At 44.9% G+C, this 21,892-nt stretch overlaps 1 protein-coding gene across 3 annotated transcripts in view; it reads right to left on the bottom strand.

The window, feature by feature from the left end:
• TBKBP1 (TBK1 binding protein 1) overlaps positions 1–21,892 on the bottom strand; it is a 54,453-nt gene that overhangs the window by 30,611 nt on the left and 1,950 nt on the right. For 2 of the 3 annotated variants that reach the window (XM_053361129.1, XM_053361130.1), the window contains exons 2-5: positions 10,575–10,855; positions 8,900–9,022; positions 5,492–5,596; positions 3,297–3,438 (exon numbers count right to left, since the gene is read on the bottom strand). In XM_053361129.1, coding sequence (XP_053217104.1) covers positions 3,297–3,438; positions 5,492–5,596; positions 8,900–9,022; positions 10,575–10,796 — 592 coding nt within the window. In that variant the 5' untranslated portion in view covers positions 10,797–10,855. The remainder of the gene's footprint in view (positions 1–3,296; positions 3,439–5,491; positions 5,597–8,899; positions 9,023–10,574; positions 10,856–21,892) is intronic. The other variant, XM_053361131.1, reaches the window with a different exon arrangement.

Here is a 21,892-nt window from a genome sequence, read left to right on the forward strand (position 1 = left end):
GTACTATTAGTATTAGTATTATAATTATTAAATCTGCGTTTTAACTTTAGGGAGTGCAGTGAGGTTTGTCTTTGTTATATTTACATAGCTTTTGATTGGTTCATGTTTTATTTTGTATTTAATTTGTTTTTCCCCTGTTTTTGACTTTATTTTAGGACGCTCAGAGACATTATAGGGCAGCATACAAATAGTGCAAATGAATAAACAAACCTTAATGAAAGCCGCAGCATCACTAATTAATCTTAGTAGCAAGAAATACAGGTAAAATCATCGTGTTATCCTTGCCCAATATTGTTACAATGAGGAAAAATGAACTCATTTCCAGTTATGAATGCCTGGCCTGTTCATTCTTTTAAAGACATTGCTCCAAATGCGTATTCTGGGATTGGGGTGGTCTTGCAAAGACTATTTTATTTGTATTTTTTAAAAAAATAAAATAAAAATAAAGCTGTGCCATGCTGAGAAAAATGAGTCTGGCTTTGACTGTCCCTTGGGGAAAACAAATTAGGTGTTTAAACTGTTCTGCAATGGCTATAAATCTTTCCCCCCCTTAATGCCAAGAGGTCTAAGCTTAGGTGAGTGATATTTCCACATGGCTGCAAAGTGGTCAAACGTAGCTGCCACAAGTGGCCATTTCGTTGACAATTCCTCACAGCAGGAGTTGCAGGAAGTCTTGAGCGACATTTTTTAAAAAAACTTGACACGTGTTAAAATGTTCTGTGGCATCATATTCTTGAAAAACACCTCCCATAAAAAACAGGCACTTGACCATGAAGCTGACTGGGTGATGCTGGTAGCGAGTCCCTGCTTCTCAGCCTAACATACCTCACAGGGTTGGTGTTAGTATTAACTGAGGAGGCGAAGAACCATGTCCTTCCCCCCCTTTCTCCTCCTGTGGTGGAACTCCTATTTGGGGATTTCCCTGGCTTTTTTCTGGCCCATGTAGGACCCAGTCTGGATAGTTAACCTTGGTGAAGACTTGACGTTTTCATCCCAAAAAAAGTTTTTGATTTGAGTTTTCCATTGAAATGAAGCTGTATTTTAATGTTTTAATGTGGTATTTTAACCTTGTTTTTAAGTTGTATTTAAATCCATTTGTTTTTATATCGGGTGTTTTTATATCGGGTGTTAGGTCTTGGCTGGGGAGGGTGGGGTATAAATAATAACTTTATATTATTATTATTATTATTATTATTATTATTATTATTATTATTATTATTTGACCTTGAATTCCTTGGAGAAAAAGGTGGAATATAAATGCAATAAATAATACATCATAATAATAGATACATAATAATATTCCTGGGAATTGGGATGGCTTATATCAACTTAAATGTTGATGTGCTAATGGTTATTGCATCTGCTGGAGGGTGCATCCTCATCCTTCATTTCTTTCTCCTTCCTGCGTTTTTATTTCTTTGCTAAATTTTGTATTAATTTCTCTCTCACACACACACACAAAAAAACCCACTTCCTTGCAACCTTGGCCAACCGTGGGAAATTCATTTTAAAGCTCTACTGCGGGGGGGGGGGGTAAAGTTTATTCTGCAATCTTTTGAAAAGGAGGCTATTTCATGTATGAAGAAAACAAGAATCGCAGTGCCATCTACTGGGCAGAAACAAAGCCTGTGTCCCAAAACAAATAAATCCCCCATTTACACACACAGACAGAGAGAGAATCGACAAAGTAGATTATGCCGGCCTGATTAATTAGGTTCTTGCCTCTGGGCGTAAATGCATTGACTGTTTTTCCAGGCCCCTGGAAATGTACCGCAGGACACTCTGGGGCTAGCTAGTGCAGTCTGCAATTCATCCAGCCACTTATCTCTGATTAGAAATAGTTAATCAGTGGGAATCTAGTTTTATTGTGTGTGTTTACGCCTACAAACAGACAGTCCTAGCACTTTGATCCAGGAAGGGAACTGTGTGCAAAACAATCATTGGCTCACACAATCCCCCATCCACATTCATGGTAGTCCACCTTTCTTGAATATTTATTAATATTGACACTTTTAATTTATAAAGCACATTTTAAGTGTTCAAAACACTTAACGTATATTGTTTTGAAAGCAAAATCCTGTGTATGACTACTCAAAAGCAAGTTCAATGGGATTTACTTCCAGGTAGGCACGTACATGACTATTCTTTACAGTATGAATCCTTGTATTCTTATTAAGACTCTTAGCTAAGCCAAGGAATATAAATGAATCAATTAAACCTGCGTCAATTTGCATAGGAGTGAAAACAGTCACCATGAGACAAAAAAAGTGCACGTATGCCGTTTTTAGATGATGCGAAGTGTAAGGGGCCAACGTACCGATCGTTTATTTGGTCAATTTTATATCCTGCCCTACTTACAAAAGGAACCCATGGCAGCTAACAAACCAAAAAATAAAAAGGTCACCACATTGACATACTAATAATTCACAATAGCTGGGGGCAGCAGTCAAAAAATTAAAATAACTTTAAAAATAAATTAAGCAAAAGGCCTTTTTAAACAGCCAGGATTTTACTAGCCTCCTAAAAACTCTAAAGCAACGGGGCCTAGCAAACCTCAATTAACAAGAGCATTCTGGAGGTAGATTTGGGCCTCTGTAGTTAAGGGGGTGATCAGCTGACTTCAGAGGTCAATGGAGACCTACCAGGCCACATCAAGCCCTCACATCCAAGTCAGCTCCTCAGTGTGAGCAACGCATTGGACCCTCCATCCAAAACTTGACCACTAACTTGGCTTCGTCCATGTCAACTGCCTCTGGTTCTCTTGAACTAGACCCCTCAACTGCGGCCGGCCTTCTTTTGTCTATGGCCTGATAGTCAGAGATGAGCAAAATCATAGCAAGAACAATTAAATTCACACCGAGGGGAGAAAAGGAACCCCTCTTTCAAGATGATGCTTCCTATCTGAATGTTTGACAAATTGTTAACTGGCTGCCTGATTACTTGGGGGCACCTGTTTATTCAATTTAAACGTTCCTGAACTGATGAATCAAATCGACTGGTCAATTAAACCAGGGGTAGCCAACATTACAATGTCCTTGGGACTACAACTCCCATCATCCTTGAACACCGATTATGGTGGCTGATGCCAACAGGAGTTGTACTTCTGGAGGACTCTCAGGCCTTAGTAACTCTGAGACAAGCTGCAGTTGAGTGGTTCAGTTCTAAAAAACGAAATTTAAAATGCAGGCAATATAAGACACAAATGTCCTGTCAAATTTCAGAACTGGGAAGAGTACAGAGGTGACTACAAGGGATGGGAAATTGCCAGACTAGAATTATTATTTTTAAAAAATCACCGTGGCTCCCATGAAGCGACAGATACTGGACTTCTTGATTTTGCAGCTGAGAGTTGAAATTCTGGAACGAGCCGCCATCTCTCTGCCTCAACTGCTGCTCTAAGCTTCGGATACGATTCAGATGTGTCTCAACCAGAGCTCTCTGTAGAGGAACAAGGCCGGAATAGAGAAAGAGAAAAAGAAGACAAAGACGACAAAGAAGAAGGCGTCTTTAACTTTGGTGCACAGAAGTCTTGACAATGAGCTGCCACTAAGCCAACTGATGAAAAAGATTAGACAGCTCCCGATTTTGAGGCCAATTTCCCATCCTCCTGGCTCTGAAATCTTCACACCCAATTCTGCTTTGATCGCCATCAGCTTCTCCTTCCTTTTGGCACCCTGAACCAACTAACTGGCTCTCCCACAGCTTAGCTGATGAGATCAAAGGGGGGGAACCCTAATTCTTTTATCTTGCTATTCTACCTGCTCGCCTCCTCTGTCTCTTTCTTCTCCATTTATGCTGTTAAACAAGATTCACTTTTTGTTTTACCCTGACTCTAGTTCTCAAGCCTCATTTTCCTATTATTATTCTTCTTGCTCACTTTTTAAAAGCAAGCCTCAATTTTCAATTTCCCCTTCCTATTCTGCCCTTTTGTCTTCTTAACCTTTACTACTGTAGAGAGCCTTTTAAACTAGACACCTTCCTGGGTATTAGCCAAGAATGGCAAACATGGATTGGACTTCCTTATCCAGAGGCAGTTTGCCTTGATCAATACACAATAGGACAAATAACCCGGGATGGCTACCTCACCTACTAGTGAGCTTCCAGAAGTTAGATGATTCTGACCCAGGAAGGGAAACTGTTATGTCCTTTGCTAGAGCACTTTCACAAATAACAAATTGCTGTGAGGCTAAGGAAATTAGGTGTTTGTTTGTTTTTGTGCTTGGAAGCAACAATAGCCAGAAGCTCAAGCACTGCATAAGGACTTACTTGCAGAAGCTGAAAAATCTGTTTCAAAAACGTACCGTATTTTTCTGTCTATAAGACGCCCCCATGTATAAGACACCCACTATTTTGGGGGCAACAACCAATCGCCAGTCCACCCTCGGCTCTATCCGTGTATAAGAAGCCCTGTAATTTTTGACATCATTTTTTAGGGAAAAAACCTAGTCTTATACATGGAAAAATACGGTATATTCCTTCTTTCAGGACAAATCTACTGCAAGGCCTGTAGCTCGGTGGCAGAGCATCTGAACTGGATGCAGAAGGTCACAGGTTCAATCCCCAGCTTCTCCAAGTAGAGCTGAAAGAGACTCCTCATCTGGTACCCTGCAGCACCACTGCCAGTGTATGTAAAAGGTAAAGGACCCCTGGATGGTTAAGTCAAAGGTGACTATGGGGTTGCAGCGCTCATCTCGCTTTCAGGTTGAAGGGGCTGGCATTTGTCCACAGGCAGCTTTCCGGCTCATGTGGCCAGCATGACTAAACCGCTTCTGGCGCAACAAGACACCGTGATGGAAACCAAAGCGCATGGAAACGCCGTTTACCTTCTCACCACAGCGATACCTATTTATCTACTTGCACTGGCGTGCTTTTGAACTGCTAGGTTGGCAGGAGCTGGGACAGAGCAACGGGAGCTCACTCTGTCGGCAAGCCCAATAGGTTCACTGGTTTAGCAGTAGGCAACTTATCTTCCTAAATTCCCTGATCATTCCTGTCAAAAGACCATGCCTCTCCTAGAACTTCCCAGCAAACTCTGGCTGACTGTAAGTGGAGCATAAGAGGCGAGTCCAAATGGATGATTAATGTGACCCAAAGTCAACATTTTTATTTTTTCAGTCTTCTACCACTCCATTCTTAAGAATCATGGCAGATTGTTTTATGGGGAGAGGGAAAACACAAATTAAAAACTTATCGTAAAATCAGACAAAGCAAAAGCATTTCTTACTGCCCAAGAAACCTGCCACCTGATGTCAGAACAACTGAAATGAGAAAAAGTTCAGAAACTGAACTCCTCGGGTTGGACATCTTGCAGATTCTCCAAATCTTTGTTTCAAAACAGAAGTGTGCAGCAGCAGCAAAGCTGTGCTGCAAGCCAGAACAGCTACAAAACATGAGCCCCATCTCATTTTACAGACACGTCATGCAAACAGGTACATGCAAAGGAGGCTTACAGCATGCCTCGCATCCGGCCAGAATGCTAAATGAAACCCACCATCTGCCCCAGCTCCGACTCAAGGTCAGTCTTCTCCACACACAGCTTCTCATAGGCTTGGATCATCTCACCCAGCTGTTCTTCCCTCTCCTTGCTCTTCTGCAGCTGGTGGGCGGGGGTGGAGGGGAAGAAAGAAGGCGGAAATCATGGCTCAGCAGCAGCAGCAGCAGCAAGCAACATATGATCCTGGAACTGCCTGATCACTAAGGCTGGAGACAAGGCGACAGCACACTCATTGCCTTTTTAGATATTCATTACCATCTCCTGCCCCAGATTAAGCTCACGGGCAACCTGGCTCAGATCAGATCTGCACAGACCTGGCCTGCCAGCCCTGGGAATCAATTGTGACATGAACTTTCTGAGAGCAAGGCTACAATGCACAGAGCTGATAGGCTGGCCCTTGTGTCGATCATAAAGCCACATGCTCACGCGGCCTTTCTCAGAGTAGATTTAGGTTTTTTTATATGGCTATAGATGGGAGGGGGTGGGTGCCAAACCAACAGTTGAGCTGATAATTGTGTAGGTAGTTGAAAACAAAACAAAGCAGGCAGCCCACCTGAAGCACGAGTCGGAGGGGCAATAAGCCACACTGAATTTAGAGCCAGGTACATGTGTCATTTGAGGAGCGTCCATCAAATATGAATGAGCGGTGTGCAGCTGCAAGCAACCCTTTTTCAGCCACGTTGCTCCGCCCTTCGTGTAAGTGGCTGAACAAGCCAGGATCCAAAAATTAACCCATTCTGTGCCCCTGCAAAACGGGGGGTAATTTGTAGTTTGCAAGCCATTAACCATAGTTTCTGAATTTGCACATAATGGGAAACTGTGGCTAACAGCTGGGTCCTGGTTTGCTCAGTCTCTCATGCAAAGGGTAGGGGAGGAGAGGAAAGCTGCTGCAGAGAATCTCCATGCACGGAGCTCATGCATATCGTGGCTTATTAAGCAGGGACCTGATCGTGCAAACCAGGCCAGCCTCACCTAGTTTGAAGACGTGCTTTGAGACATGTGAAACCCTATCTTCCTGCCTGTCCTTTGCTGCTAGGACCTGTTCTGTGCTATGGAATTTCTGGGAGTTGCAACAGTAAAGTGTGTTCTCCTCCTTTTGCCACAAAACTGCAGTGGAATTAAAGAGGTGCATTGGGCAAAATTTGTCCACTCCCCTCCCCCTAAATAGGGAAATATGTAGTGTGAACTACTCACTTCAGCACTGGTACACACACACACACACACACACACACCAGCAAACTCCTTCTCTGTGGAGCTGCAGAAATAGCAGCACGTTTAGGAGCTGTGTGGCCAAGCTACCTGGGACCTGAAGGTTGCTGAGCACTGCCAATTTCAGTTCTCCATTTCCCCCAGTCTTAACGTCAGTCTTAGAAACGAAAGCAAAGATGAGCCCAATAAAACACGTGTTTTATGTGTTGGAACAGACTTGCTGAAAAAGAAGTGGTTTTTAGCAAGCATCCAAAACAGTACAGTGAAGGTAGGGACATCAACAGGCAGGAAGATCCACATGACAGGTGCTGCCCCACTAAAATAATGATTCCTTTGGGGTTGGAAGACTTCCTGGGCCACTGATGTGGGGAGGCAGCGAGTCCCTCCGCGCACCAGTGTCAGGAGCTGGAGTCAAGTGTAGCTCAGCAAGCAAAGGAAAATCTGGTGTCAGTGGAAACTATTCCGGAAACCAAAACAGCGCAGGCCTAGTGATCCCAGAAGCTCTTCCCAGTAGGTCTTGCTCCAAGAAGGCTCCAAGAAGTTGTGAGGGCTGAAAGGTCCCTGCCTTCCCACCACACTCTAAGGCTCGTCCTCTCCGGGGTCTTTCCTAAGTAGCACAACCTCTGCTCTGCTCTTTTCACTTCTCTGTGTGTTCTGGGAGAGGGGAGCTGGTCACAGCAGAAGGGAGAGTTTCCCTCAATTCTTCAGCAGCCTGCCTCATTTCTGTCTCCCTTCCTCTCCTGCCTCTGAGCCTGGTCTGCTCTCTGCCCTAGCTTCTTCCTGCTCACTAAACCCTGTTGCCCCTTCAGCTTCCAAACCTCCTCCCAATATGCTCCCTCTTCTCCCTCTGACCAAGCACTGTCGTCCCACCACCAGTCCCCTGGCTCTGAGCCTTCTTCCCCTGGGGGTTTCCCCAGCTGGTGCCTCCCACCACTCCTCTGCAGTAGCGGAGGAAGGAAAGGGCAAGGGGGGCAGGGCACCACAGGCTGCAGGGTGCCTTCCAGTGAGCCCAGGACTGTCCAAAAAAAAAAAAAAAAACAGCACTGGGTGCACTGCGGATGTGGTGCATGCCAGCCTGCAGGGCATCCTGGCTGCTGCATCCCTCCTGGCCCAGCGCAGCCGGAAAAAGTAGTGTTGGGTGCACCTCCAGTGGGGCACCTGGAAGGGACACCCAGGAGAGGAACGGCTGGCGTGAGCTGGCCTGCAGGTTTCCCTCCCTCGTCCTGGGCGCCCTCCGGACGGCGCATCCCACAATGCTTTTTCCAACAGCATAGTGCTGGCGCACGCAAGCTGCTTCACTTCTGGGAGGTATGCATTTGCTCAGGTGGCACACCCCGCCCACTTGGATGCCCCGCCTCCATGGTGTGTGGGGGGTGCGTGCTGTCAGGGGTTGCTACGTAGGCGCTCCTCTGCATCTAGCCAGCCAGTGACCAAAGCTGGCACACTTTGCACCACCACGTTTATGAATGTAAGATTATTTGGAGAATGGGGGGTTCCCTGGCCACTACTGCTGCTGAATGGGCAGGGGTAGCAAGCTGGTAGACGCCAAAAAAGAAAAAGAAAAAAACCCTGCCCAAAATTTTGGATCCTTGCATTGGAATAGAGTAACTTCTCTGGAGAGACAGCCATTCCTGAAGTCCTCCCATTTGTGAGAACTTCAGGTGTTACCATCTGGAGAAGACTTTCTCAAACAGGATACTATCTGGAAGCCTATCATCAGCTGCTTAGAGCATTATCAATAATAATAATGGTTTTTTTGTAAGCCTTGCTGAGACATACATTTTCCAAGGGTAATGATATTTGCCAGCTGCTTAGAGCATTCTTTAATATGATTCTTGTGCTATTATGGACCTTTGTAAACCCTGTTGAAACGTACACTTGAAATAAAAAGTTGCCTCATCTTATAAATACATCATTGTCACTGCTGTATGCCTTTCAGTATTTTCTGCGGCTCTTAATATAGTACTGTGCCCTTGCCTGTGATTTCGTTGGGGTACCAAGCTGACAAAATCAATTTAATAACTAAATTTGCAGGCACATGCTCTTGAGCAACGTGCCGCAATCCACGAGGCAATTGTCCCGTACGCCTTACCTATTACAGACTATAACACAAAAAGCCACGAGCCAAGATGGCCAAGTCAAGTGGTTTCGCTCTTTAATAGCTGCTTTCCAAGCATGTCGGAAAGCCCTGCTCACCTCGCGCTGGAATTGATTCAGCTGCTGCTGGAGGTTGGCTTTCTCGCTTTTCAGAAGAGAGGCCTCCTTGGAGTCGTAGGCTGGGAAGATGCGCTCCTCTCCAAACTCGCTAATCAGTGGGAACTGCGGGCCAGGAGCACAAGGAAAAAAAACACCAAGCATTTACTCTCTTAAAAAAAGAAAATGCACATTGCAGAAATATTGGGGGAAGCAGGCAAATCGGGGAACAACAATAAAGCAGTATGAAGCATTTAATGTACAGTCATACTTTGGAAGTCGAACAGAATCTGTTCTGGAAGTCCATTCTACTTCCAAAACATTAGAAAACCAAAGCACAGCTTCTGATTGGCTGCAGGAAGCTCCTGCAGCCTATCGGAAGCCATGGAACGTTCGGCTTCAGATGTTCAGCTTCCAAAAGAACGTTCAAAAACTTCTGGATTTTGATTGTTCGGGAGTAAAAACGTTTGAGAACGAGGCTGTTTGAAAACCAAGGCACGACTGTACAGGTTTTATATAACATGGGTTAGTGTTAAAGACAAAGTGACATGTAGTGGCACAACATTTCATGGGCCACAGCCCAAACCTCAGGCGCAATAGCAAATTTTAAAATAAAAAACCAGCAACTAATTCAATATATATCTATATATAAACACACACAATATTATCACATTCTCACACTCAGCTTCATAGCTGAGTGGGGATTTGAACCCTAGTCTCCCAGGTTCAAGCCTGACATACTAACCCCTACACCACACTGGTTCTCATTACAGGAGCTGTTAATTTTATTTATTTATTCTATTCCTATCCCACCTTTCCTCCAGTGAACTCGAAGCAGCATAATATTTTTATGCCGCCTTTCTGCAATTACCTCCCCCCCGCCAACAATGTACAACAGACCTAAACAATAAAAACAGCAACAGCATTCAAATCAACAGTAAAAACATAAGGAACAACAGCACTACTAAAATAAATGAATCAAGATATCAAATTAAAAAGAACAACACCTTTTTAAAAAGCATCTTCACAACTACCCTGTGAAATAAGCTTTGGCTGAGGGTATGACTGATGCAAGGTCAACTCATTAAGTTTCATGACCAAGGGGGCGATTTGAACCCAGATCACTCTGGCTGTAATCCAACACTCTAACCACTGTGCTACACTGGCGCCTTGAACAGAAGACTGATAAAAACAAGTAGGTGATGTACAGTAACTATCAAAACCAGCCATAAAGGTGTTGCACATTTTTTTAGCAGTGGGAAACCTTTACATGCCTACTCAGAAGTAAGACTTCAGTGGGACTTGCTTCCAGGTACATGTTTACTGGATTGCAGCTTCGAAGTCCTTGATCATCAATTTCAAAGAAAATGCCCATTAAAAATATTTAAACATGAAGTTGAGCAAAGACCAGTCTTTCTTTGGCAGGGTATTCTGGAGTTTGGGGGCTGCTATCCAAAAGGCCCTGCTCCCTCTTAGTTCTCCCATTTTGAGCATCAAGAGCAGCACTTCTCTGGAAAATTATAAAGGACTGGGAGCAGAGAAGGCTAATGAAATCTTATTTATTTATTTATTTAAAATATCAGCCACTTGTGCTACCTACCAGGTTTGACCCGTCGAACCATTAACAGATCACCAGGAAACCAAACAGGAGCAAAGGCATCTACAAACTGCCACTCACCTTAATCTCATACATCTTCAGTTTCCGCTTCAGGCTAGCGTTCTCCCGCTCCAGCCCTGTCAGGCGGTTCTTGATGTCATCGTAGGCCGTGATGAGAGCAAAGTGGGAGGCAGAACACATCTCGCTGGAGAGGTCGGTATTGGGGCTGTCCAGCCAGTCATCCTCCTGGACCAAAGCATCTTGGGTAAGGATGCTGATGTCATCTTCAAACATGGAGTCCATGGCACAATCAGGGACAGACGGGCGTTTAGCAGGAAACGCCAGTGCCTGGCAAACTCCAGCTATGGGAGATGGCAAGAAACAGGAGTGAGACACAGCACAGCATGGCTCCTTCTTCTAAGCTTTTTCCTCCCCTTTGTCTGGGAATTTTTATTTTTTCAAAAATAGTTTGGAAGCCTGTGTTTTATTTTCATTTATGCACATTGCACAGCATCTGCCAGTGGTATTGAGAGCTGGCTTTAATTGTTGTGAAGTGCTCTGGGGGGATAGTTTTCACCTGGAATACAGGAGGGTAAAGACAAATTATTATAATATAATATAATATAATATAATATAATATAATAATATAATAGATTTTGATCAATTGTCTGCCATGCATTTGTACATCTCTCAAGATATCGCAACCAAATTTCGCATGTTGGTTCCTCAGAACAAGGAGCAGGCTTTTGGATACAAATGGAAGCCATTTTGAATCAAGACGGCAGACTGAACCTTTCAAAAATGCAATAATTTCAACCACAGATTTCAAAACAGCACTGATTTGGCGGAAGGGGGCTTAGATTTCCCAAGCAACACCAGGTGCATGGCTGCTAGTAAATTAAATAAAACAAAACAAGGAAGAAACAGAGCTAAGCGTCCTTGGGTTTTAAGAATGGCTTTTGCTTTCCTGGGTGGAGATGTATGTGTGTAGCTCTGGATTTTGCATGGCTGGAATGTAGCCTACTACACAAAGGTAAGTCACACCCATGGCTCCACCCCTTTTTGCCTCTGGCCCCACCTACCTTAGGGATGTGGCCCCCAGAAGCTTGCCCCTGTGAAACTGTGGCCCTCAGGTTGAAAAGGATTCCCCACCCTTCCTTTAGCAGCACCCCAACACCTGATACCCAAGGCAGCCATTTTGCCCCATTTCATGATGCAGCTGCCTCTGCACACTTCCTTATAGAAAGACACACACATATTCCTTCACCGTCTGTTTTGAATGCCTCCCTGCTAAAGTGAAAAGGGAAATCTGTGACATAACCACTGAGTGAGACTTCTCAGCTATCAGACGCTGAGGGAGAAGGTGGATCAATCAACCCAACACACAGATGGCAAGCTCATACAACACAGAACTTAACAGTCATAGCCACAAACTGGGAAAACAAAACACCACGCAGACAGGATTTTTTTAAAAAAAGAGGAAAAAGCTCTCAACAGCAAAGAAAGGGAAATCTGGTATCAGATTTGGAAAAAGCAGGAAAAAGGTGGGAGTCCAAATTGTGTTGCAGCAACTTGGACGGCGTAACAGCGCATTTAAGGTGGATGGTGTGGGTGTATTTGTTAGAAAAACGAGGCTGCAGGCGCCATTCAGGAAAAAAACAGAAAAAGCTGGGGCATTTTTGCAATGAACGAATGAATGAATCTTCCGCCACATTTACAAGAACACCCCCTCGTCTGATGAGAAACAAAATCTGGAGTAGTTACCAGCTACTGGCTCTGTACTTACTATCAGTGCAGATAAGGAAGATAGAAAACTGCTGATACCAAATCAGGTCACCTAACCGTGCTACTGTTTATTTACAATGACTGACAGTTGGCTCTCAAGGATTTCAAGCAGGGGTCTTTCGCTACCAAGAGATACTGGGGGCTTAACCTGGGACGACTTGTACCACTAAAGGCCAAAACAGAAGTATCTTTCTGTGAAGCTCTACATTCATAGAATCATAGAACTGTCGACTTGGAAGGGACCACGAGGCTCATCTAGTGCTAGTCCAACCCCCCCTGAAATGCAGGAATCTTTTTGCCCAACGTGGGGCTTGAACCCAGGACCCTGAGATTAACAGTCTCATGCTCTACCAACTGAGCTATCCCACTACATGCATTTTGTGAAAGAGTACTTTAAAAAAAAAGTCTTATTAAATTTTCTCCACAATGCAATACAGTGGTACCTCAGGTTACATACGCTTCAGGTTACAGACTCCGCTAACCCAGAAATAGTACCTCGGGTTAAGAACTTTGCTTCAGGATGAGAACAGAAATCGTGCTCCGGTGGCGCTGCGGCAGCAGGAGGCCCCAGTAGCTAAAATGGTGCTTCAGGTTAAGAACAGTTTCAGGTTAAGAACGGACCTCCGGAACGAATTAAGTACTTAGCCCGAGGTACCACTGTACAAGACAAGCTAACCCACACGAAGAATAATAGAAAGGAAAAAAGAAGCCAAGAGATACACAAAAGAATACAAGATTCTATCTCACAAGGGTACCTTAACTTTTGTCCCATACAGAAAAAGATGTACCCTGCCAGCTGTCACCTGGGAGCACCCCAGCCTCTCACCCTGGCAGATCTTCCCTTCCCTGTATCTCACACAGGGTCCTTCAAACTGTTCATCATCATCATCATTTATTACTTATACCCTGCCCATCTGGCCAGGCCTCCCCAGCCACTCTGGGCGGCTCCCAACAGGATATTAAAAACCACAATAAAACAGCAAACATTAAAAATTTCCCTAAAAACGGTTGCCTTCATATGTCTTCTAAAAGTTAGATAGTTGTTTATTTCCTTGACATCTGGTAGGAGGGCATTCCTTACCCAAACACAGTATGAAATAACATTAAGAGAAATAATAATAGAATACTGAGAGAGAAAGGTAATGATAACAAAGGAGAAAGTGAAAGACATAAAAGTGAAATTGTACTTCTTCACACTGCTGAGCAAAATTCACACCCACAAGAGGCAGTGTTGGCCATCAACTGGGAAGGCTTTAAAAAAGAGAAATGGAGAAATTCTTGGAAGGTAGTGGCTGGGAATCACAGGTGAGAAGAGTGCTTGTTGCACGCAGCTCCCTGGCTTGCAGGCTTCCCATCTGGTTGGCCACAGGAAGGAAAGGACGCTCACCATTGTCTACACTGCCTGGCAATGGCTCTCCGGGTTCAGGCAGGGGTCTTTGCCATCTCTACCTAGAGGTACCAGGGACTGAACCCGGGGCCTTTCTCATGTGCTTGACTCTGGAGCTACAGCCCGTCGTCCCCCCCCCCAAAAAAATAAGTAAAATAGCTGAAAGAGACTCTCCCTTTCCAGAGACATTTTGATAAGGAAGCTTTTGCTGCCTGGAAGCTTTGGGAGTGAGACGGACCATGTATGGTGTTGAAACAACTGAACGCGGGGGCAGCTCAGGACTCCAGCATAGAGGGGGCGGGTCAGAGCTTGCTAAAAAGGGAGTTTAATGCAGATTTCTTGGGCAGGGCTCAGTCCACAAATGTTGGCTGTAGCAAGTGCCTCTGAGGATGTACAGGGTTCTCATCTGTCACCAGCCAATAAATGAAACCAACTCCTTTCTGAGCCAGAAGCCAGGCAGATGGATGTCCCCTCTTGGACTCCAACTGCTGAAGCAGTGGGGCAAGCTGAGCACCAGGCTGGGTGGGTTGGCGGAAAGAGCTGTGGGCACAATAAGGGGCAGCAGCGAAAGCCTCAATTGCAGCACAGGGTCAAGGCCTAGCGGCTCCAGAATCACACAGCAGAGGAGCCACATATCCTGCCATGGCAACTGTGAACAATGGGCTGCCAACTTCCCATTTATTCCTCAGCGGCCACACGCACTTCTTGAACGGAATCTGTTCTGGAAGAGCATTCAACTTCCAAAACATTCGGAAACCAAAGCACAGCTTCCGATTGGCTGCAGGAAGCTCCGTCGGACATTTGGCTTCCAAAAATAGTTCGCAAACCGAAACAGTCACTTCCGGGTTTGCGGCATTCGGGAGCCAAAACGTCCAAGTACCAAGGCGTTCAACAACCAAGGTATGACTGTACTTTAGAAGTTTAGCTTCTCCTGCTAAATTCCTCCATGTCATGCTGGTAGTGGATGCAGAAGAGCAGGGCTGGTAAAAACTGGCAATCCAAAACAGAGAGAGGAGAATTTAAAAACGAGAGAGAAATCCAAAGTCAATTCCAAAACCCACAGGATGGCTGCATTTTGCTCTCATGTTATTATCCTAAAGCCTAACCTCTAAGCCTTCCTAAATGGCCATGAGGGCAATTGCCTTTCTTAACCCTCTCCCTTGAAAGTACATAGAGCCAAAGGAGGAAGTTGGGAGAGTGACTCTCTTTCCCACTTCCTCTTTCAGCTCTATGGGCTTTTGGAGGCTTGTACAGGTATTATTACCCTGTATTTACTTGAATCTAATGCGCCATCAGTTTTCAGAACCTCGAAGCAAAAAAAAAAAAAAAAAAAAAAGAGCATTTGCTGGAGAATGTAAATGTGCCATCGAATCTGTTATGTACTGAAGTTCTCACCCTGGGCCAGCAGGGGGATACTGTAGATAGTTTTCACTCAGGTCCACATATGCAAATAGGGGATTGAAAGTGACGTTCAGTGATTGGATAGTTACAGAAAGTGGTTACTGTTACGTTGTACTGGAGCTCTATATAAGCAGGCTGGCTGAACCCTTCAGTTCAGTTCTGTTCTGGCCTGTGAATAAACAAGAGCTGTTTGAAGAATCGCTGTGTCGTCTGATATGTTCACCCACAACTTAACAGAATCTAATGCGCACCTTAATTTTCGCAACGTCATTTGACCAAAAAAAAGGGTGAGCATTAGATATGGTAATTCTAGGGATCTGACCTTCACCCAGGTCTCTTGAAAAATCAGTTTCTGTGACCACCTTCTTTCTGTCTCATGGGGATGGAGAGAAATGTCACCCATGTGCTTAAAAAAGTGGGAAACTACTTGGAGTTCCAAATGAACAAGATAAAAAATCAAGAAGGCTATGAGTGCTATGTTTGGTTAATTCAGCCTACCACTAACTTCCCTGTAGGAAGGATTCATCTCTCTCTCTCTCGTCTGCTGTGGGTTTTTATTTTATTTTATGTATTTTTGCATTGCTTGAAAACTGCCTTGGATGGGTTTGTATCGCGAAAGGGGGCGTGCAAATAACTTCTTGCACCTCTTTTCAGTATTTCTAAAAGCACCTATATATAGCAGCAAAGTTATTAATCAATTAAAAGGCTGATCATTTATCAGCCCACTGCTCTCATTATGACTGCATACACACCACATAGTTAAAGAACAAAGCTCCCACCCAAAGGATCCTGGGAACACGAGTTTAAACCCCCCCCGAGCTACAATTCCTAGGACCCTTAACAAGCTACACTACCCAGGATTCTTTGGGGGAAGCCAAGCAAGTTGAATGTATGGTGTGTGCATTCAACGTGTGATGATTTGCTATTATGATCATTTTACAAAGTGACAGGTAGAGGGGAGGAGAGAGACAACTAAGTCCAAGTGACTTGCTCAAGGCTGTCAAACAACTTCCTAGCAAAGATGGGACTTAGATATATTGGCTTCCCAGAGTCCTGCATGTCACATGGCCTCCTTGCTGGCATGGGGAAAATCCCATGGGTGGGTGAAGGAACTGTCAGAAGCGTTAAGCAAAACATATCTAAATTAAATCAACGGCCAGCCCAATCGCCTGCCTAACAAGCTGAGTTGATAATAAGGAGATATATCTCCCAGCTAATCCCAGGCAAAGAAAACTGAAATTCAGAGAAGCAAAGAGGAATGGGGTGTGGTTTTTTTTGAAGGGTTTTCCCCTATATACCATTTCTTGTTGCAGATAATTTATTTCCCTTCTACGTTCCATTTTTTCACTATTCTCTAACGTGCCTTTTTCTGTTTGGGGAAGGGGGGGTTGGAATTGTGGTTACCAAAAGAATTAGTATTTAAATGCATTCAATTAAATAAAAGCCCACGCACATATATAGAATAGAAATGCATCATTAACAACATAAAAGAGGAACGCCAACCATGCCTGGAAGACCAAACATTAAAAGGGGGAGGGACGAGAACAAGGAACAAAGCCAGGCAAGATGCTGTTCCAAGTCTTAAATTAGGAAGGAAGGAACCACAGTTCAGGGGTGCTTGAGGAATCTAATGTTTGCAAATCCTGATACAGACTGACCAGATCCACAACTATTGGGCTAATGAATAGCTCTGTTCTGAGCTGCACTGTGCACTTTTCCAAATGCTTTGATGCAGTTCTCAGCTCAAAAAAAAGTTTTTTTTTAAAAAAAAAAATCTCATTTTGAGATAAAATCTGCATTTCTAAACATGTTTCAAGGGGAAATGTGTTTTAAAAACGCATATTAAAATGTGATTTTTTTTTGTGCGGATTATCCCCCCCACACACACACAAATCAAGCATTAATGTAGAATCAGGGACAAAGCAAATTTATGAGTGAACACATGGAGCAGTTGCATGGGTCAGAAACAGACTCATCTGTCCATCCCCAGGGATAACGGCACCTGCTTACATGGAGAAGGCCCCAGCTTCAATCCCCAACACCTCTAGCAAAAACAATCAGGTAGCAGATGATGGAGAAGACTTTTGCTGGAAACCCTGGAAAGCCACTGCCAGAGTTTGTTAGAGTCTGCAGATACCAGGCTAAATAGATAGGCAGCCTGACGTGGGATAAGGCAGTGTTCTACTTTCATAGGTATGTGTGGCAGCGCAACATTTTAATTTATTTCATTTTATCTTGGTCCCTTTCTCACTCTTTCTGCTTTCCTCCTGGGCCATCCAGTGTAGGCCAGCTTTCCGTAATCTGGTGCTCCCCAAACAACTACAACTCCCATCCATCCCAGCCATGGTAGCCATGCTAACTGGGGCTGATGGGAGTTGTAATGTAAAACATCTGGAGAGTGCCAGGTTGGGGGATCAGAGGCCAGAAACCTTGGAGAGCTGCTGCCAGTCAGTGTAGGCAAACTGAGCTAGATAGACAAATAATCTAATCTGCTGTAAGGCACCTTTCTTTGTGTGCTCTGTGTGCTCTAGCGGACCTGGGAATGTGACATATCGACACCTATAGGCTGTGAAACCTTTTGGAGTTGTTGTTCTCTCTCTCTCTCCCTAGAATCAGCTCCGCTCCTTCTGCCCAATGCTGTTTCAGCCGCGAAATGGAAAAAGAACGATGGCCAGGGAATTGAAAGCAATTAGGCAAAAATCTTCCTCGTCACAGCCAAGTAACTGGCAGAAGGAAGAAGCTCTAGTCCCATCAGAAAGGAACACAGCCAGAAGGGACACTGTTTTCTAAGAGCAGCTGGTACACAGTGTTACCTAAAATCACTGAGCTGGGAAGGATTCCATGGGGCCACGTAGACCAGCCCCTAATCCTGGCCCAGACAGGATGTCCTGTACCCAAGAATCTGGCAGGGTAAAATTCTGGACCAAGGAAAGCTGGATTCTGAAGCCTTCAATAAAAGTTCATGAAACAGAATGTCTGCATTACATTTGCACAGTTCGTCATAATTGATTCTGCTTCTACTTGTCAGTGTGGGCAGAGGAACCCAGGAAGTCAGACCAGCAGACTATGTAAACTCAGTACTATTTACGCGGACGGGTCATGGCTTTCCAGGGTTCAAGAGCGGTTACTTTTCCCAGACTGAAAGAGCTGTAATGGTCACTGAACAACAACATCCCATTCATATGTATACATACAGTATATCTATCTATGTACTAAGTTCTCTAAGCTTTCTTCATATTCTTTCTATTGACAGTCACACAGTCACAAGATCTAGAAACTTCACATTTTCACAATGAGAGAAGAAGATGAAGAAGAAGCAGCAGCAGCAGCCAACCTTCTCAGAATGCTACATTTTGCAGTCAGTATCCTGCACGATAAGGGACGTGGGTGGCACTGTGGGTTAAACCACAGAGCCTAGGACTTGCCGATCAGAAGGTCGGCGGTTCGAATCCCCGCGACAGGGTGAGCTCCCGTTGCTCGGTCCCTGCTCCTGCCAACCTAGCAGTTCGAAAGCACATCAAAGTGCAAGTAGATAAATAGGTACCGCTCCGGCGGGAAGGTAAACGGCGTTTCCATGTGCTGCTCTGGTTCGCCAGAAGTGGCCAATAAAGCGAGATGAGCGCCGCAACCCCAGAGTTGGTCACGACTGGACCTAATGGTCAGGGTTCCCTTTACCTTTTTATCCTGCACGATGTGAAAGAAGAAACCACACAGACTTGTCCATGCTCGCTTTCTCTTCATGTGTTATGCACGCAAAAAATGCACTTGGTGCTATACACAAAAGATATACAAGAAATGTGCTTATACTCCACACAAGTTAACATGCCAAGGGAGTCTTGGATTGGCCAGAGCTGTCCACACACATACACAGCCCAAATATGTATTTGCTGCTGCATAACGTATGAAGTTCTATAACGGTTGGGGTAGCTGCCGAGAATTCCTCTTCCGCATGGCATTGTAGATTCGGTGCACAGATGGCACAGCCCAAAGGTCGGGTTTGAAGATCAGGCCAGGCCAGAGGAGACCGCCTGGAAGCACGCAAGGCAGCTGCCTCTTTTCATGAACCAGCTCCGATGCTTAAAACTTTCCTACACAGAGGAATGCTATTCTGCTCTGCTTCATCCTGTCGCTTTTTTCTGATAGCAAATTCCTTTCACCACCACCCCTCATGCCAGCCAACTGCAAGGGATCCATAATGGGGCCATTGATAAACAATAGGAAGGTTATCAAGGTGTTTGGGGGAACCACAAGCGTAGCCCAAAGAAAAATGCCCTCAAGAACGCTACACAACAAAGAGCCTAATGAGGACTGGGAATACTCTGTGTAACCAAGAAGAGCCATGGAATGATGAATGCCGACTTGAAATGGAAAAACAGAACATTGAAAAGGGAAGGGAAAGAGGGGAACTGGGCTGCTTGAGTCTATTACAGCTTCGCATGCTGGAACAGAGGACGGCAGGGCAGGGCAGGGCTGACTGGCGCCCAGGACAGGAGACACAAGCTTTTGTTGCAGATCCCACTAGTAGCCACTAAGTGGGAAGATGTTCGAGAGGATTTCATGTTAAAACCATAAATGCTCCATTTCCCCTATGTGGCCATGATCAACGAGGTGAACACAATGAATGCAGGGGAAAGAACGCTGCACTTAAAAATTAAAAAAAAATAAAAATCTAGCACAGCACTGCTGTAGAAGGTTGTCTCTTAAACATGGGACAGAACCACTAAAGCAAACACTTTTTCACCCTTCAAAATGTGCCAGATGAACTCAGGCATATTACATTGATCCTGGTCCGACTGCACTGGCTACCAGTTAGTCTCCGGGCCCAATTCAAAGTGCTGGTTTTGACCTATAAACCCTTAAATGGCTCAGGACCGCAGTAGCTGAAGGACCACCTCTTTCTATATGAACCTACTCGGCTATGGGTGATTGCTGAAGAAGACCCAGACCCTGAGACTATCTTCTGAGGCCCTTCTTCATGTGCCTCCTCCCCGAGAGGTCCGGAGGGTGGCAAGAAAAGTACAGGCCTTTTCTGCAGTGGCTCCTTCTCTGTGGAATTCTCTCCCCAGGAAGTTTGCCTGGCACCTTCATTATATACATCTGTAGGCACCAGGCAAAAACGTTCCTTTTTAACCAGGCCTTTGGTTGATTTGATTGACATCCTATGCTCTTTTAAAATGTTGGGTGGTTTTTTTTGGGGGGGGTGTTATTGGGTTGTGGTTATTGTTATTTTGATTATGTATTTTGAGGTTTTTCTATTTTGATTTTATTTTGTGAACTGCCCTGAGACCTCTAGGCATAGGGCGGTATATAAATTCAATAAATAATAATAAATAATAATAATAATCAGGGACAATGTGAAAATGCTCCAGAGACCTCACTGGTCGCCTCAGACCACAGCTGGGGCAGGCAATGAATGTTTAAGAATTCATTCAAATATAAGACAGAAAAAATGAAAATGTTGAAAGTTTAGGATGCGGTTATGCCTCCCTCTAGGGACGCGGGTTGCGCTGTGGGTTAAACCACAAAGCCTAGGACTTGCTGATCAGAAGGTCGGTGGTTCGAATCCCCGCGACAGGTTGAGCTCCCGTTGCTCGGTCCCAGCTCCTGCCCACCTAGCAGTTCAAAAGCACGTCAAAGTGCAAGTAGATAAATAGGTACCGCTCCGGCGGGAAGGTAAATGGCGTTTCCGTGCGCTGCTCTGGTTCGCCAGAAGCGGCTTAGTCATGCTGGCCACATGACTCGGAAGCTGTACGACGGCTCCCTCGGCCAGTAAAGCGAGACGAGCGCCGCAACCCCAGAGTCGGTCACGACTGGACCTAATGGTCAGGGTTCCCTTTACCTTTTTATGCCTCCCTCTGACTGCTCATGCATGGAGGGCCTACCATGAGCCCTCTGCACATGTGCAAAGGCATTCTCATCTATTACTTTACATGTTGCACAGACCCAGCACTGAAAAGATAATCCAGAGGATTGTATTGCGAAGATCCCATTCATTTCAATGGGGGGCTGCATTGGAGAAATTCCCAGCAGATTGTGCCCCGTCAGATCACCGCTTAAGAGCAACAGAGTAGGAAACATAATTTAGCACCACTATTTAGTAAATGCTACACCCTTTTATTTATTTGTTAAATTTGCATCCTGCCTTCCCACCCAGGGAAGGATATAACTAAGGTCACCTCTTGAGATTGGGGCACTGGCATTAAACCCTGGCAAGGGACCATGCTGTGGGTGAAAGGGATCGCAGAAGTCTGATGTTTAGGGAGCTGGGTGGTGGGGAATGGGAGAACACAGGGATGAAGGATTCAGAGACAAAACACTCAGTCCTTGAGCACACCAGCTCAGTCCTCCCACCTTTTCTGTTACAAGGCAATATTACCAATGCTCAACAATACATATGATTAAGGAACAGATGCAAAACCACAGGAAAACAACAGAGGGGCCTGTTTATCGCAGACCCAGCAGGATGGTTGGCTGGGGCGAAGTTCCATCATCCTCAATACGTAGGGACAAGCAGTGGCTACTCACTGGTGGGGCATATGTACTCTGTATGTACTCAGAGGCAGTCTTCTCTGTTATTATTGCTTCATAAATCAAATTCCAAAGGGTGAGCCCCAAACCCAGCTTTGCACAATTTGATTAGGCAGAGGTAGAGAATATGCTTAGGGTCAATATTTTTTTTTTAAATGGAAGAACTGAAATAAGTTCCTGGGAGTGGGGTGAATCAGCAGGATAGGGAAAAATGGAAGCAACCAAACAGGATATCCATCATGCAATTGCATGGATTTTTTTTGGGGGGGTAGCATGCTCCCTGAAGTCCGATGGGACT

This window comes from Podarcis raffonei, chromosome 13 (genome assembly GCF_027172205.1).
Source record: "Podarcis raffonei isolate rPodRaf1 chromosome 13, rPodRaf1.pri, whole genome shotgun sequence".
Taxonomy (NCBI): Eukaryota; Metazoa; Chordata; class Lepidosauria; order Squamata; family Lacertidae; genus Podarcis; species Podarcis raffonei.